Source organism: Lolium rigidum, chromosome 4 (genome assembly GCF_022539505.1).
Source record: "Lolium rigidum isolate FL_2022 chromosome 4, APGP_CSIRO_Lrig_0.1, whole genome shotgun sequence".
NCBI lineage: Eukaryota > Viridiplantae > Streptophyta > Magnoliopsida > Poales > Poaceae > Lolium > Lolium rigidum.
In genome coordinates, this window is record NC_061511.1 from 1,238,958 (window position 1) to 1,257,282 (window position 18,325).

Sequence of the window (18,325 nt, forward strand, 5' to 3'; positions counted from 1 at the left end):
TGCACTCGCAAGAAATAGTATTTGAAGCAAAAGAGAGCATCAAGAGGCAAATTCAAAGCACATTTAAGTCTAACATGCTTCCTATGCATAGGAATCTTGTAAATAAACAAGTTCATGAAGAGCAAAGTAACAAGCATAGGAAGATAAAACAAGTGTAGCTTCAAAAATTTCAGCACATAGAGAGGTGTTTTAGTAACATGAAAATTTCTACAACCATATTTTCCTCTCTCATAATAACTTTCATTAGCAACATGAGCAAACTCAACAATATAACTATCACATAAAGCATTCTTATCATGAGTCTCATGCATAAAATTATTACTCTCCACATAAGCATAATCAAATTTATTAGTAATAGCGGGAGCAAATTCAACAAAGTAGCTATCATTATTATTCTCTTCAAGTGTAGGAGGCATAGTATAATCACAATAAAATTTACTCTCCATAGTAGGTTGTACCAAAAGACCACTATTATAATCATCATAAATAGGAGGCAAAGTATCATCAAAGAAAATTTTCTCCTCAATGCTTGGGGGACTAAAAAGATCATGAAAACCAGCTTCCCCAAGCTTAGAACTTTCTATATTATTATCAACAATGGTGTTCAAAGCGTTCATACTAATATTACTACCAGCATGCAAATAAGATTTCATAGGTTTTTTAATTTTCGCATCAAACAATCCATGTTTTAAATCAGAAAATAGAATAAGAAGCTCATTGTTGTCCATTATGCCAAACTAGTGTAAACAAGAAACAAAAAGATGCAATTGCAGGATCTAAAGGAAATAGCTTCGAGCACAAACACAATGGCGCCAGAAAAGTATCGTTACCCGGAACCGGAGTATGAGTGCCTTTTACCTTTCCTCCCCGGCAACGGCGCCAGAAAAGTGCTTGATGTCTACGGGTGCTTCTATTCTTGTAGACAGTGTTGGGCCTCCAAGAGCAGAGGTTTGTAGAACAGCAGCAAGTTTCCCTTAAGTGGATTACCCAAGGTTTATCGATCTCAGGGAGGAAGAGGTCAAAGATATCCCTCTCATGCAACCCCGCAACCACAAAGCAAGAAGTCTCTTGTGTCCCCAACACACCTAATAGGTGCACTAGTTCGGCGAAGAGATAGTGAAATACGGGTGGTATGAATAAGTAGTAGCAACGGCACCGGAAAAGTGCTTTGCCCAGGACGAGTAAACAAGCAAGTAGTAACACAAGCAAGTAGTAACACGATAGAAACAGTAAACAAGCAGCGATAGCAGTATTTAGGAACAAGGCCTAGGGATTAGACTTTCACTAGTGGACACTCTCAACATTGATCACATAACAGAATAGATAAATGCATACTCTACACTATTGTTGGATGATGAACACATTGCGTAGGATTACACGAACCCTCAATGCCGGAGTTAACAAGCTCCACAATTCAATGTTCATATTTAAGTAACCTTAGAGTGCAAGAAAGATCGAAACGACTAAACCAAGTACTAACACAGCATGCACATTGTCACCTTCATGCTATGTAGGAGGAATAGATCACATCAATACTATCATAGCAATAGTTAACTTCACAATCTACAAGAGATCATGATCATAGCATACACCAAGTACTAACACAGATGCACACACTCGTCACCATTACACCGTGCGGGAGGAATAAACTACTTTAATAACATCACTAGAGTAGCACATAGATAAATTGTGATACAAAACACATTGCAATCATAAAGAGATATAAATAAGCACTTCACTACGCCATTCATAACAAGTGAGTAAGTATTCACGTGAAATATAGCCTAAGAGACCCACACGGTGCACACACTGTCACCTTTACACACGTGGGACAAGGAGTCTCCGGAGATCACATAAGTAAAACTCACTTGACTAGAACAATGACATCTAGATTACAAGCATCATCATATGAATCTCAATCATGTAAGGCAGCTCATGAGATTATTGTATTGAAGTACATAGGAGAGAGATGAACCACATAGCTACCGGTACAGCCCCGAGCCTCGATGGAGAACTACTCCCTCCTCATGGGAGCAGCAGCGGTGATGAAGATGGCGGTGGAGATGGCAGCGGTGTCGATGGAGAAGCCTTCCGGGGCACTTCACCGCTCCGGCAGGGTGCCGGAACAGAGACTCCTGTCCCCCAGATCTTGGCTTCGCGATGGCGGCGGCTCTGGAAGGTTTCTGTGGGTTTCGTCCTTCGTATCAGGCTTTTCTCGACGGAGGCTTTAAATAGGCGGAAGGGCAGCCTCGGAGGGGGCCTGGAGGGCCCACACCATAGGGCGGCGCGCCCCCTCCGGCCGCGCCGTGGTGTGGTGTGGGGCCCCCGGGGCTTCCCTCCGGCGGCTCTCGGGTGTTCCGGAAGGCTCCGGGAAAAATAGGGACCCGGGTCTTGATTTCGTCAAATTCGAGAATATTTCATTTCTAGGATTTCGAAACCAAAAACAGCGAGAAAACGAGAACTGGCACTTCGGCATCTTGTCAATAGGTTAGTTCCGGAAAACGCATAAATATGACATATAATGTGCATAAAACATGTAGGTATCATCAATAATATGGCATAGAACATAAGAAATTATCGATACGTCGGAGACGTATCAATTTCCCAAATAGAAATTGAAGAGAAGATCTCTCCATAATGACTTATAGCAGCAGGCAGAAATAAAATCAGCACAAACAGTAAAGGTTTTCCTTACCAATTCCACTTACCAATAGCGCTTCACTCCCCGAGCAACTGCGCTGAGAAAATAGTCTTGATGACCCACAAGTATAGGGGGTGTATCGTAGTATCTTCGATAAGTAAGAATGTCGATCCCAACGAGGAGCAGAAGGTGTTGGCAGGCAGTTTTGATGAAGGATTCACTGTAAATGCTCACAGACAAGTATTCAGGGGGTTTTGATGTAATAGGTGAATAAAGTACGAGTAAGTAAAATGCGAGGGAAATAATTGCAGCGAGTGGCCCAATCCTTTTTAGCACAAAGGACAAGCCGGTTTGTTTACTTATAATGACCAAACGTTCTCGAGGACACACGGGATTTTAGTCTAGTGCTTTCGCTACATACAGCTGATTAATCTTCATTGTTTTGATAAGTGTTGTGTGGGTGAACCTATGCTAATGTACCGCCCTTCCTAGGACTAATACATACTTGTGATTATACCCCTTGCAAGCATCCGCAACTACAAAAAAGTAATTAAGATAAATCTAACCACAGCCTTAAACTCTGAGATCCTGCGATCCCTCCTGCATCGATATACCAACGGGGGTTTAGGTTTCTGTCACTCCGGCAACCCCGCAATTGGCAAGCGAGTACAAGATGCATTCCCCTAGGCCCATAAATGGTGAAGTGTCGTGTAGTAGACGTTCACACGACACCACTAGAAGAATAACACCACAACTTAAATATCATAACATTGAATATTACTCAACCATAGTTCACTACTAACAATTAGACTTCACCCATGTCCTCAAGAACTAAACGAACTACTCACGAGACATCATATGGAACATGATCAGAGGTGATATGATGATGAATAACAATCTGAACATAGACCTTGGTTCAATGGTTTCACTCAATAGCATAAACAACAAGTAGAAATCAGTATCGGGAGAGTTTCCCCTATCAAACAATCAAGATCAAACCCAAATTGCTACAGCGGTGACGATGTCCAGCGGTGGAGATGGCGGTGATGATGGTGGAGATGATGATGATGGTGATGGAGATGATGTCCAGCTCGATGGCGGTGACGATGGCGTCGATTTCCCCTCCGGGAGGGAATTTCCCGGCGGATTCCCGCCCGCCGGAGAGCTCTTTCTCTCTCGGGTGCTCTCCGCCCCGCAGAGGCGGCCGTAACCCTTCGTGAGGGATTCCTCCGTGGCTTAGCTCGGGACGAAGGGTTTCGCGAAGAAAAGGAGGCGAAAGAGGCCGAGGGGCTCCACACCACATGGTGGCGCGGCCGAGCCATGGGCCGCGCCACCCTATGGTGTGGGCCCACCCCGGGTCCAGCTGGCTCCCCTTCCGGCTTCGTCCGTCATCCGGAAAAATAGGATTTTCTCGTAAAACTTCCTTCCACAGCTTGATCTTCCGAAATATTGCATCCCGACGGTGCTTTTTCCAGCAGAATCCTCGGCTCCGGTGCTCGATCTTCAAATAATCATGAAACATGCAAAATAGATGAAATAACATAAGTATTGTGTCCCAATATGAAATATATCAATGAATAACAGCAAATTATGATATAAAATAGTGATGCAAATTGGACGTATCAGTGCCCCACTGCTCTAGCATAGTAAGAGACTCAGCAAGCGTGTTGTCCGCCTCGATGAGACCCTTTCTCTAGGAGGCCACACAAACGGTATCACATAGCACCCTATTCATAGTTCTAATGCTTTTCGCAGGACTTGGAGCTTTATACGTGGTAAAATACAACGGATTCCCCTCTCCAGGATTGGCAGATACGATTCCGCATACTTGGTTACCCTTTCCATTTTCTTCGGGTAGTTTGTTTTCCCCATGTGAAACTTTCTGCGAAATCCTAGTACCAAATATATCAAGCCCACATTTGCTCCTGGTTAGCCACGGTTTAATTTGTCATCATAGACCTTTTATGCGATGTTCCTACTTCCTAGCAATGACGTTCTGGTTCTCTCCCACATCTGAATGTGACCCTATGCATGTTCGGAAGATGAAGCTGCAACTCTAAGATTACCCATAAATAGAGTATCGTAGGTTGTATCTTGCATTTCATGCATGTAAAAAGTTGATGCGTCACTATAATTAATGATCAGAAAGATCATAGTATATCATAGGTAGATACCTAGAACAATAAAAAAATAATCTCAAATAGATTTTGTACACTATTTTCAGATTTTACAAATCAGTAAATATAAGAAGAATATGATACTAGTACATGATACTCTGTATTTATAAAGATAGTATTGTTCACTAGTATCATATGCATGATACTACTAGACGATATTGTGCATTATGATTAGTCTAAGAGAGATAGGTGGTTCGATCAAATAAATAATGAAATTGCTGATTCTCAGCTAGCTAAGAATTGACCTACTTGATCAAGCCTATATTGTTGGATTTGCTTTGCCATTCATACATTATGAGTTGTAGGACGCATTGCAACTGAGTTTTTCAAATGCAATTGAGGTTGCAGCTAAAAGAATGACATGTGCCATTAAATTTGCTTCGTGATTCGTGCTAATCACGAATTGCAATATGAGTTGTAACCGCGATTCGGTGACTTCACCTGATTGAGAACTAAGTTAATTTTCATTCGACCGAAAATTAGTCACACCTCTAAAACAATTGGGGAATTAATTTGATCACTGCTATTAACAACCTTTTCCGATTCAGACGTCGGTTGATCAGTGCGTGGATCAGTTTTATTTTACTGAAAACTAAACGATATATCCTCTGTCGACGTTGTTAGTGGTCAGACATTTGGATGCATATCTGCTTTGTTTTACACATCCCTGCAGTCAATGCATAATGCACACAAGCAACTAAAAAGACGGACAAGCACATATAAGTAACAGAAATACCGGTCTTTGCCGAAGGCGGCGCATCTCTGCAATTCATCATCAAGGTAGAAAAGATATCAAAATGGATGGATCGAGCTGTTGCCCGTGACGGAGCATCTTCTCCACTGCACTACAACACTGGCCGAACTCTTTTTGTCCAACGTGCAGTACGTACTGCTGCTCATGCCCACCGCCCCACCAACCGTTGTCATCATCTCCTTCTCCTGGATTGTTCTCTTTAACTTTCGCGTCAGCTCCTGCTGTCCATCGGCCGCTTTCCCCAATGGCTGCGCGGGTGGCCGATTCTACCTCCCTGCTCCTCCTCATTGTCTTCCTCTCCTACAGCTCGGCAACTGAGGCCATCCGGACGCATGGCGCTGGCTACGTGTCGGCGGTCGGTGACCCCGGCATGCGTCGCGACGGCCTCCGCGTGGCCTGGGAGGCCTGGAACTTCTGCAACGAGGTCGGCCAGGAGGCCCCCGGCATGGGCAGTCCACGCGGCGCCGACTGCTTCGACATCGGTAGAAGAAACTTCCACATTGCTACCTCGCATTCCCGTATTCTTGAACGGATTTAGAATTACTTCCTGATTGCACATTCCCAAAGCTGGATAAATATTGTGTCGGCCATCGGTTTTGCTGTGCAGCGGGTACCGACGGACGAGCAGGGCGAGCCGGTGTACAAGGTGGTGCACCGCGTGACCGACACCGACAACAGCCTCCGCGCCGGCGACCCGTTCCCGGGCACGCCGGCAAACTCCACAGTCACCGACGTCGACCGCTACGCGGCGGCGAAGGAGCTCTACCTGGGCGACCGGTGCCAGGTGCCCGACAGCCCGGCGCCGTGGCAGTTCTGGATGGTCATGCTCAAGAACGGCAACCTGGACACCACGGCCGCCATCTGCCCCGAGAACGGCCGCCCGACGCGCCCGTTCGCGCAGCCCTCCCGGTTCCCCTGCCCCGGCGGCACGGGGTGCATGAACCAGCCGCTGGTCTTCCACAACCGCACCGCGCTCGACGAAACCGGCCGGTGGCTGCGCGGCGGGATGTTCGGCACCTACGAGCTGGACGCCGCGGATCTTGGGAGGAGCGATGTGTCCTACTACTCGGTGGCGTGGGAGAAGCAGATAGCGGCGGCGACGGGCGGTGCCGGCGCCGGATGGGTGTTCCATCACAGGCTGCGGACGTCGCCCAAGTACCCGTGGCTCATGCTCTACCTGCGCTCCGACGCCACCAGAGGCTTCTCCGGCGGCTACCACTACGATACCAGGGGCATGACAAAGATAGTAAGTGCTCTTTCGATTTTGCTGCTATTATTCGTAGTACAGTACTGCTGTCACATCCAGACCTGTGTTTTTTCTACATCTTGGTATCTGAAGAAAATATAGACTTATGAAATGGATTCACAAAAATAACCACACTCGGTACAAAAGGCTGTCCTTGGATCTTGATCTGAAACAAAAGAACAAAGGGCAGCAACCAGAACAGTTTGGATGAGCCTATCCAGTCGAGTCGTGCACCATTCTCTGAGAGCGATCTCACTAGTACTCTTGCACATTGCGTAGACGCATTTAGGCTTGAAATTGCGTCGTTGAGTCGCTGTACAAGTGTACATTGATTCAGACATGTAACAAATTGTCGAAAATAACTACTCTCCTGCATAGTAAACTTTGTTAAGCACAATCTGTAACAAAAACCACACATCAGGGCATCCCAATTCATGAGCATATCTATGCGATTCGTCACAAAATAACATGCCCCACTATACAATCATCATTGTATTAAAAGACCCTCCTCTTCTCTTCTTTCCAAAACTCTTCAATTCTACTATTCCGAAAAGGATGCGGCTTGGTAGGGGCGGATAAGATCTTTTTTGATGTTTCTTTGCTTTTCAAATTCAAAGTTGTCCTCAACAACATGATGGATGTGGCTCTCTTTCGAGAAGTCTGTTATGTACCCATGTGACTGAAAGTTTGTTGTCCGTCAGGTTCCGGAATCACCAGACTTCAAGGTGAGGCTCACCCTGGAGGTGAAGCAAGGCGGGGGACCCAACAGCCAGTTTTACCTCATGGACATGGGCAGCTGCTGGAAGAACGATGGCTCCCCGTGCGACGGCGACACCACCACCGACGTCACACGCTACAGCGAGATGATCATCAACCCAGAGACGCCGGCGTGGTGCACCCCGGCGCGCAAGGACCAGTGCCCGCCGTGGCACACCTTCCGCAACGGCACCCGCGTGCACCGCACCGACGCCGCGCGGTTCCCCTACGCCGCCTACCACGTCTACTGCTCGCCGGGGAACGCCGCGCACGCCGAGCAGCCCACCACGTACTGCGACCCCTACAGCAACCCGCAGCCACAGGAGATCCTGCAGATCATACCGCACCCGGTGTGGGGCGAGTTCGGGTACCCCACGGCCAAGGGGCAAGGCTGGATCGGCGACCCCAGGGCCTGGGAGCTCGACGTTGGGGCATTGTCCCACGCGCTCTACTTCTATCAGGTTAGTGTGCACCAATTATCATCTCCTGTACTGCCATGACTTTGACTGTCTTCCATACAGATTTCTGGTTGCAAGTTGCAACTGACAGAGGAAAATGATGCATGGTTCTCGATGGCTGCAGGATCCGGGAACACCGCCGGCAAAGAGGCGGTGGTCGTCACTCGATGTCGGCACCGAGATATATGTTAGCAAGAGTGCCGAGGCAGAGTGGACGCTCAGTGGCTTCGACATCCTTGTTCCCAATAACTGTATCACATCACAAGGAGGAGACATCAGTGATTGCTGGTAGCCTAGGTGAAGAGTCATTCTCATACGTACTACACGCTTTGAAGCAACACGCACGACTCATCTGACAATTTGAGTATCCCGTTTCTTAACGAAAGGAGTTTCTATCGGGTTGCATAGTATACAAGTCTATAAGCTTCATCCGAAGTCATGGCCATACCTAAGAGGAATCAGACGACCTCATTCGCTTGCTGTATGACCAAAGAACAACACTAACATTACCCGGAAAAAAAAAGAACAACACTAACATCACCTTTTAGTTGCTTCTGACAAATAACCTTCTTCTAAAGCAATAGGAGTGAAGAAAAAATAAGGTCTGTCTACTTGTCTACGTCTAATCGATTGTTTTTATGCCTCGATCTAATCAACCCGAAAAGTTGAAACGGTGCAACTTCAGTTGCGCAACTTGACACTTTTTACAAGTTATGTTTTCCCCTAAACATTAGTTAAGTTCTCAAAGTTCACTGAGATTTAACAAAACCTAGCTCGACTCCACCACCAAAGCAAATCGACATATATTACCTTGAATGAGACTGGATCCTGAAAGTCTTAGGGCTCCGCCGCCACCTCCAACTCCAACACTGCAAGCCGAGAGCCACTCAAATATTACAAACAAGACTACAAGGGTAGTTTGTTTGTATTCTCTGGAACTATGAGTCAATAATTGTGCTCTCGTGATATTCACTCAAATATTACAAACAGATATAGAGTTATATTCCCAGGACCTAGTAATGACATGGGTGTACATCTTAAGTACTGTATAAGCACTAGGGAATAATAACACAGGAGGACCAGAATTCACACTAGCAGAAGTTTGACAGGTAAAATGTACACTTCCCTTATGTATTCTTCTTGCTATCAGAATTGGACAAGCGGACTTCCACCGTTTGCAGTTTCTTCCTCAATTCCTCATTCTCAGAAATTAGACGCTCATACTCCGTAAGCAGACCTTCAGACTGTTTCCGTAAAGCCAAGGTATTTCTCTCTGCAGTTTTCAGTTCCTCTGTTTTAGACACTGACTGCTGTTTGAGCAGTTGCACCTCTTCAGTCAAACTGTCGATCTTTTTCTGATATCCTTGAATTTCCTCGGTGCCACCGAGTTTTGCTTCTTCCAATACCCGGCTCTGCTTTGTCACAGCCTCCATGTTTTTCTTCATCGTCCTTAGTTCCCTGATATAGTGATGTAGTCGATCAATAACTAATCCCAGAAACAGAGAGTATGCTGCAAAACAACAAGCACAGAAAGATACAATCAAACTCAAAGATAAATCTTCTTAGACACCTGCAATTATCTGAAACACTATTCAATATACAGACAAATATACAACTCATCATTGTAAAAGATACATTTGAGTTCAGTATGATGAACATAAAACGAACAATTGTTAGGAAGCATAACAGACCTATTAATACGGGTTCATTGCAAGAGATACTAAGCGCTTTAGTAGCCAAGTTTTTGAAACACAACATCATGCCTTATACAATGGCCTCTACTTTGTAACAAATCTAGCATTCAAACGACAAAAGCAGTCCTCACAGTAAGGATAAATGTGCAGCGGTGACTGGATTAAAATCAGTATAAGAAGTCTGACTAAAATACACCGAAACTTTTTCCCATGCTTCCACTAATTTGATGGTATTATGCATGAAACTACAACAGAAGACAGTTGGAAGATTAACAAAGACACATGGAGGGTAGAATATGAAAAATGAAAATAGAAGAAGCAGAGGATGGCATTTGAAGGAAAGATTAGCATAATGTCTCTGCACTGTCACCAGATAGTAAAAACCTATTGATGAACAGTCAACGGGGAGTGTTGTGCCAAAATACAGAGGAGTGGATGCGAGGTCGGCGCGATACTCACCCAAACCCCACTGAATAAACAATCAAAAGGTGAATGGACCGCCACTACTGGTCATCATCTTTATAGGAGAAAAGATAATTGAGAGCATATTTGAACAACTAAGCACACTACATTACTTGTGTGACGGTATGTGGGGAATGACTGGTTAGTGTATTAAACACAACATTTTATTGCATGATAGGTGTCACAATGCTAGTGGGAATGTTGAAATGGAGAAAATACTTGTTATTACAATACGCAAAAAAATATGGCGCTCACTTTTGCGATACTAATACAGTAGTATTCATATCACTGTCTCGCGAACCAATAACGCCCAGAAAGTTGATTCCAGTTAATTATGTGCTTGCATTATGCACGAAAGTAAGAACCATTATGAACCAATGACTATCGATTACTTAGACTTCGCGACATGAAATTGCTGTGATGAACAAGGTTGTTAACAACAAAAGGTAACTTCCAAGAAAATGGCCACTGGTAAATATATCGATAGGAGAAGACATTAACAGAAACAGAAGTATCTATATTTTAATTCTATACTGAATCTTGACAGGGGAATCTTAAAAAAAGAAACTGGAATGTGCATGACCTTCAAAATCAAAGCATACATTTAATCCGTTTAGATATCAAAGTTCATTGGCATGTGGCATTCACGATGTCCAAGTTCAGCCCACAAGGAAAAAGGTTTCAATAAATTCTAACTTTGTTCGTGAAGAACAACAATTTATTGCGGACAGACATTTGTAGCACAAGTAAAATCAATACCAAGTAATCAACAATATTCCCAACACCAAATTATGTCCAATAACATTTTTTCCGTAGTTCGAAGAAAAATCTTTCAGACAAAAACCTTCAGTGTGCACATTCTTCTTTTCAAATTATTGATTTATTCACCAGTACTATTAGGCAGTCTAAATTGAACAGGCTCCTAAATTCACATGCACAATTATCATAGAAGAATTCTATCTGCAAATGAATTTCTTAATTACCACAAAGAGATCCCCTAGGCTCTAGCGTTCTTGCAGAACGAATGGCCATAAAATGGTTCTTGGCCTAATTTGCTAACCCATGTGAGTTTACCCAAAAGAGGCATGCCAGATTCCCCACGGAAGATAGAGAAGGCGCAGATGATAGCATACCCATGAGAGATGCCTCGAGGAGGTGGCGGCTGGCGAGCACCTGGTCGGTGGGCGTGAGCTGGGCGAACTCGCCTTCCCGGCGGCGGATCTTGGCGATGCTGTAGCCGCTGGAGCCGAGCACGATGAGCATGGTGGCGGCGACGGTCCTGACCATAATGGGCCCGCGGCCGCGCTTGCTGCGGTCGACGGCGAGCAGCGCGAGGCGGCGCGCGGGCGTGCGGAAGAGCAGCACGACCACCAGCGCCGCCTCGGCGGCCAGCAGCGAGAAGAGCAGCTGGATCATGGCCGCTGTGTCGTCGGCGCGTGGAACAGGTGGTGGGTCGGGAGGGGGGAGAAGGCGGGCGAGGAGAGCCGCGATCTCGAGGAAGAGATGGGGGAAACAAAGTGCTGAGAATGAGGGCAATACAATACAGGTGGATTTTTGGTGGACGGCTTCTGGAAGTCGTCCTTGTTCGCCTTTTTTGGGGCTCGCTGGCAGTGGATGAGCTGAGGAAGAGAGGATTCAGTTCAGTTTATTTGGAGGATTCAGTCCAGATTGGGTTTTAGTTGTTCGTGGACGCGTGGAAGCACCGTCGGCGAAACCGTGTGCCGCGTGTAAGCAGTGTGCTGAAAGTCCCAATTCTGAAAAGTGACGTGGATGCTGCAAATTGACGAGCCGGGCCGGTGCCGACAATGGCCACCGTCCGGGGCGGCGGCGGAAGTGTCCGCCTCTCTCCGGCAACGCTGTCATAGGATCCTCCGCCGAGACACCTTCAGTCGCGCCCCTCAAACCACTTTAACCTAAACGTCGCACCAATTAATTAGGGAACATAATTTGATGATATTGCTTTTACAAAGTTTGTTTTCAATCGAGTGCTCCAAACTAGCGTGACTTGCGAATAGTAAAATACGAGAAAATCAAAGTATCCATTTAGATTTCGTTATATGATACAAAATTGAATGAATCTAGAACCTAGCCTACTCGTCGTCTTTCGGGACGCCCGAGGGGCTAGCTTTGGCCCCATCCTCCTCTTCCTTCTTCGTCGCCGCATATGCCGCCCCCTCGGCCGTCGCTCCCCCGTCACCTCTTGCTCCGCATCAGCCATGAACTGCGCGTAGAGAGCGGCGACTTCCTCCATGTCGATCTTATCGAACTCGGACTCGAGCTGCGGCAACGCAAGTTCTTCCTCTGGTGGATGCAGAGATGGAGGTGCAACGCGACGGTTGCGACCCAGCATGGAGTAGGTCGTTGGGTTGCGGCCCGCGTTTTCATGTAGGTGGATGGGGAAGGTCTTGTGCTATGGCAGCGACTTTGGTGGCGATATAGAATAGGGGTGGGTTTTATAGGCGTATGTGATGCTGGCAGAGGCGGAGAAGGCGTCGATACCATTAACGCCGCTACGACACGTGGAGAAAGCACATCGACAACTGACATTTCGCCTTACTCAACCTTGGAAACCATTGATACCATTATGGAAAAGTGCCGCTAGCGGTTTGTGCCGATAATAAGGCAGGCCCGTGGATCGTTGCGTTCGGCGCGCCTGCAAATATCCCTATGTAGCAGGGATGACCTAAGGGTGATAGAGACGGTATTGGGCCGTGTCAGACCAAAATTACCTTTGTAGTGTGCGGCTGAAGAGGGTTACCTATCCGGCTTGCCCCAAAAGCCTTTGGAGATGCGCTGGAGATGCTCTCCTATCAATCTATTTGAGCTCATCCTAGTTACTGTTTCATGAATACTAGGAAATTCAAGAGGTTTCAACAAAGTTTATGTATTTAATTGAAATTGTAAACGATGTGGTGAGTCGGCATTGGATCACTCGGATGTGTTTATCTCGAATATTATGTATAAGTTAGATTATGTTAGGACTTGGAATTGTAATAAGTGGGAATAGGTAAAGTAGTGTTTGAGCTAGACTCTTCTATCATGGGTCTTCTATATTGTGTGGAGATGCCACACATCCTAACTTATCATGGGTCTTCTATATTGCATGGAGGTGCCGCACATCCTAACTTATGACAATTTGATAGCAACAGGAACATAGGGAAGCCAGCGGATTGTGTTGGCGCCTCAGACGACAATATGTTGTGGAATCAATGGAAGGTGCGATCGTAGTCATGCCACTATTAGGGATATGATTAGTGGGACACGTAATTTGCATGTGTACCTAATTTCTATGATGTAACTATTATTAGTTGTGGCGGGGTAGAAAGTCCAACATCATCATTGTAATCTTAGCATCTACATCGTCATGTCTTGTTCATCGGCACGGGTGGAGATGCACGGCCTCCCGACCTAGATAATCCCTTGCAAAGCAGGTTGTTAAATCAATCATTCGTCTATCTTAAATCCTTCAAATGAATCAGTTGATTTGTTAGATATATTTATGCACGGTTGATTTGTTATTTAGTTTGCTATTAGGATAGTCTTGTAGTTTAGATCTGGCTATACAATATATGTACTGAATGTGGTCTTTTTAATTACTTCACATCTATAGATTATTTTTTTAACTAAACTTGTATAATAATAAATTTGTATAGTCTTGTATGGTTGTGTTAGATCTACATATGTATTAGGCCGTTTGTGTATTACCATCTATAATAATGTCTTTTCATTCTATACTTGTATAATAGGGATCTTATCTTGGTAACACTGCATAAAAACAAGGCAAGAGGATGCATGCGACGATGTATTGTCGCTCCCTTTTTTTTTTACAGCCATGTGTTATGCTGGTATATTCCCTAACCATATGACTACAGATTACAAGTTGAAAAATATAGGATACCTTTCTCATATTCATGATAATTATGTGCAGAAACATGCACCGCCTAGTCATATCGTCTTGGCAACACCTTGGATGTAAGAAAATAAGGAGGCCGAAACTCACATCCTTCCTCCTGCCTTGTACCATGCCATCTGCAGTTGGATGTAAGTGACTAGTTGTTTCAATTGGTATATGCGATAATTATTTCTATTTGTGTATAACATTCTCACATTGAAAAACATATTAAATTGTATTTCATATCCTTTGAGCAATACTTGCAGGTTGCAGCTTCTACCTATAAGGGAGAAGCAGTATCATGACTGGATTATGCCCTTCAATGTGTTCCAAGTTGATGGGGATGCTACCGATATCCTTGCAAGGTATATCATCATCGCGGAGACGAAGACATAACCAAGAAAAACCACACATTCTCTTCTTTTTTGTATCTATTTCTACTATATGTAATGATATCTATAGACACGATGTATTAGACGTGTACTGGAATATAATTAAGATTTGTACCGTACTTCCATGAGTGTTAAGCTGAGCACACATCTGATGCGGGTATTACTAGTTCATGTGCGAAATGAGGTGAATACATACGACTAGAAACACAAGATGTTTGCGACCGTACGAAACACACATGCTTAGAAGAGAAAAATCGTTTGTGAAGGCCGTCAAATTCGCACGCGGTTGGATCAAAAAATCGTGTGCGAAAGGATGCCCATCGCACACGGTTAAACAAACCATGTCGCACTTTTGACGTATCGCCTACCCTTGTATAGTGACAAGTAGGTTTATCGTGTGCGATAGGCCATTTCAGCCGTGTGTGACGGTCCAATCTGTACTAGTGCAAAAACACATAAATAAAATGAGATACTACTTTATTTGTGGCGTATCCCACTGGCATATCAAGGAAAACTCCGCTGGCTTTTAAACGATCTACCACGAGAGAAATTTCGGATTTTGTCTATGAGTTGATTGAACATCTTTAACAACAATGTTATGACGGGTAAAATACCTCCATTAACATCTTTGCACAAAAAAAATATAAATGCTCCTCATAAGAGTGTTCTTAATTCTTCTACGTCAGGTTACAACATTTTAGCATGATCTCATTACTAATAAGTACGAGTTCTTGAAAGACAATAAATCGAAGAAGGTATTGGAAAGCCATGAATTAATAAGTGGGAGTTAAAAATAAGTTGCTCTAATTTTATGCTTATTTTGACATGTCCCCTCATCGACAGTTGTTTGAAATCTTAAATATTAAAAAGAGGAGAGATATAAAAATGCAACAGTAGGATTATAAGTTTTTTTGCAAGATTGATTTGACTTTGACATGGAGCATAGAAGTCTTGATGAATATCTATACATATAAATGCGCATATTATGCCTTATATAAATATGAACAATCCTATTTTGAGCTTGTAGGAAAAATAAGGATGCGAGGCATCATTCTTCACTGGTAAGCTAGAAAGCATGAATTATAATTAATTCTCTTTGTTTCGCCATATCTGTCCTTACATATGGCAGCTAGAAAATGAATTATTAATTCTACATTCGAAGCTTGCATAAATGCTTGGTTAAAAAAAAAAAAACTTACATACTCGTATATAAGTGTACATGTAATTGCACCGGTCGGCCAGCCGTGGCACTAGAATCTAATCCCATTCCGATGGATAATACTATGGCCACAATGTCAATTTCCTTGTGTTTCTTTCCTTGCATTCTTTCTGAATACACTTGCTGCTGATAGGCATCCATGACCCAACTTTACCCGACCCATCATAATCAGAAGACAAGGGCTTTATAAGCCATGAACTCGTGTTCGCCTCCTGCCTCAGCTTGAAATCTTCTTGGCGGGTCCCAATAGTGGAAGCTTTCAAATACTGCACCATCACGCATAACAAGAGTCGCCCTGATTATTACCCAGTACGATTTTCTGCCTTTCGACAAGCCAGAAAAGCAAACGGAGAGAACACAAGCCACGCTTTTTCGCTGCCGTTTCTGCTGCTGAAGGTTTGCCTCTTCCAGCTAAAATGGCTTTGAGCTTTGGCAGGAGGAAGCTGAGAGGGGAAACGGGAGGTCACGGCTGCAGATGCCGCCATTTCCACGTCCATTACCACCTGCCGCGCAAGCGGGTCTGTACCTTCTCCCTTCTCCGGTGGTTGCCTTGCTTCTCCTTGTTCTCTTGCGTGCTGATTCCTCTTGTTCTGTTCTTCGTCGTGCTTGCCTTTGTGGTGTCGTTTGTTTGGTTCACCTTGCTCTATTTCGTTGCCTACCTCTTGAACAAGGATAGTGATCATGGATCCTTCAAGAACGGCAGCTTTGGCCGTGCCAGTGGCGATGTCGATAATCACCTCTTGAACAAGGATAGCGACCAGCGGCGATCTTTCAAGAACGGCAGCTTTCGCCGTGCCAGCGGCGATGTCGTGGATAATCATCTCAGGGAAGACTGTGGGCAACTAGGAAAGCGTGAGGCGAAAGGGAAAGCTGTGAAGCATGCGGCGGAGCTGCTGGCTGGTGATCCGGCTACATCCGTAGATTGTGCTAAAAAGCTGGAGATAAAAGAGGTGCATGTTGATGGATTGTCTGAATTATCTCCCAACATATCAAGGATTCTTTCCTCTGGTGCTTCCCTCAACTGCGAGGTGCCTACCAGCAATGACAAATTTGTCAAAAAATTGATCACCTTTGAGACTGCCAGAGAGGTAGAGCCGGATGACGATTTGAAGGGATTTTCTGCAAGGCACGAGGTAGAGCCGGCTGATGGTTTTGTGGATGAACACAACATCAGGTTGGTCAGCGGGAGCGAATCAGGTGATTCATCTCCATATGTATATTCCCTTAATTCAGCTCCAATTCATGATTTGCCTGACATGAACGAAGTGATTGAGATGTCATCAGACTTTCTTGTTGGAAGCAATCAAAATATGGTTGTACCATCAAATACTTCACCTCATCATTATATTAGTGACACAAATTCAGAATATGGTGAAGATCTTTTTGAAGATAGGAAGGAGTTATCAGATTGTACTCCATACGGTATTATTGATTTCATTGACAAGCATGAAACAACAGATCAGGCACTTGACAGTTCTTTTGCAACAGATCAGGCCTCTTCAGCTGGTTCAGCCCATGGTAGGATTCCAGATGAACATAGCAAGGAGAGTACCGAAGAAGAAGATGCAGAGAGTGTGCTAGAATTCCTTGTTGATAGTGTAGCGACTCTGGAAGATTTTAATGAGCAGCGCGTACCAGAAATTCTGATTACTGAGGCAGGCACAGAGCAGAGTGTAGCTGCTTCAAATGAAATGCATGGTTTCAGCAACGAGAATGAAACATCAGAGCTGTCACTTTGTTCCGTTTGTGACGATACAGTCTTTTCAGATGCTCCGTCTCCTCATAATAATGATTGTGCAGATGATAGGCAGGAAGAGGCTACTGAGAACAACATAGGTGCGGCATCTGATCCAGCGAGTGTAGCATGTGATTTCATCGAAAACCATCAGACAGCAACACGGGCACTTGCTGATTCTGCAAATGGCGGCAGCACCCAAGAGGTGGTCTCACGGGAGAGTTCTGAAGGTGAAGCTGACAAAGTTAATGATAACTCTAGCACAGAGGTGAGTACAAACAACTTTTTTCTGTTTAGATCCTTCATTAAGGCTAATTGAGTGAAGTGTCGTTGAAATTTTCCCGGGCTCATGTTTCAATTGAATTTGAAGGGAGCGCCGCGTGGAAGGCCACTCCTCAGGAGGTCCCCATCACAGTGGTGGAATTTATGTGGAGTCGTTGATGTTTTTGCTGGGTCCGGGGATTGAATCAAGGTGAGAAGTAGGGCCCGTTCTGATGCCATTGAGGCTTCATCTGGTCCACTGCATTTGTTAGGCTTTCTGTTTTCCTGTAACTTTATAATTCTTAATTTTATAAAGTGGTCTGCTTGTTGATAAAGTCAAGACAGCTATGCTTGAATCAAGCTACCTTTTCTACTTTTGCCACCGTTTCCTACTGCTTTTTCCTGAAAAGAAATGTTTGAAACTAGCATAACATAACAAATACATCAACTATCGTGTATATACTTATGCTATGGTTGTGGCGAAGCCAGCTGGGTGAAACAGTGGGGCAGTGCTCACCCTAAGATTTAGTCTGGCCCATATATCAGCTATATAAAAGGATTTTTTTTAAAGAAAGTCTACCCAAGTAAGATCTTTTTCACCCTAGGGAAATAGGCTGGATCCGCCATATGGCTATTTG

At 44.6% G+C, this 18,325-nt stretch overlaps 2 protein-coding genes and 1 pseudogene across 2 annotated transcripts; 2 read left to right on the top strand and 1 right to left on the bottom strand.

Annotated features, from left to right (window-relative positions):
• The first annotated feature begins 5,816 nt into the window (after positions 1 to 5,816).
• On the top strand, positions 5,817 to 8,412 carry LOC124708036 (annotated as a pseudogene).
• Positions 8,413 to 8,926: 514 nt separating this feature from the next.
• On the bottom strand, positions 8,927 to 11,619 carry LOC124708037. Its single transcript, XM_047239727.1, has 2 exons — positions 11,322 to 11,619; positions 8,927 to 9,542 (listed from the first exon to the last, which is right to left on the bottom strand). The coding sequence occupies exons 1-2, from the start codon at positions 11,602 to 11,604 to the stop codon at positions 9,160 to 9,162; spliced, it is 666 nt and encodes a 221-aa protein (XP_047095683.1). The 5' UTR covers positions 11,605 to 11,619; the 3' UTR covers positions 8,927 to 9,159.
• A 1,476-nt stretch (positions 11,620 to 13,095) lies between these two features.
• Positions 13,096 to 18,065, top strand: LOC124707806. Its single transcript, XM_047239500.1, has 4 exons — positions 13,096 to 13,100; positions 14,347 to 14,445; positions 16,002 to 17,694; positions 17,797 to 18,065. Exons 1-4 carry the CDS (start codon positions 13,096 to 13,098, stop codon positions 17,890 to 17,892), a joined length of 1,893 nt encoding a protein of 630 aa, XP_047095456.1. The 3' UTR covers positions 17,893 to 18,065.
• Positions 18,066 to 18,325: the final 260 nt, after the last annotated feature.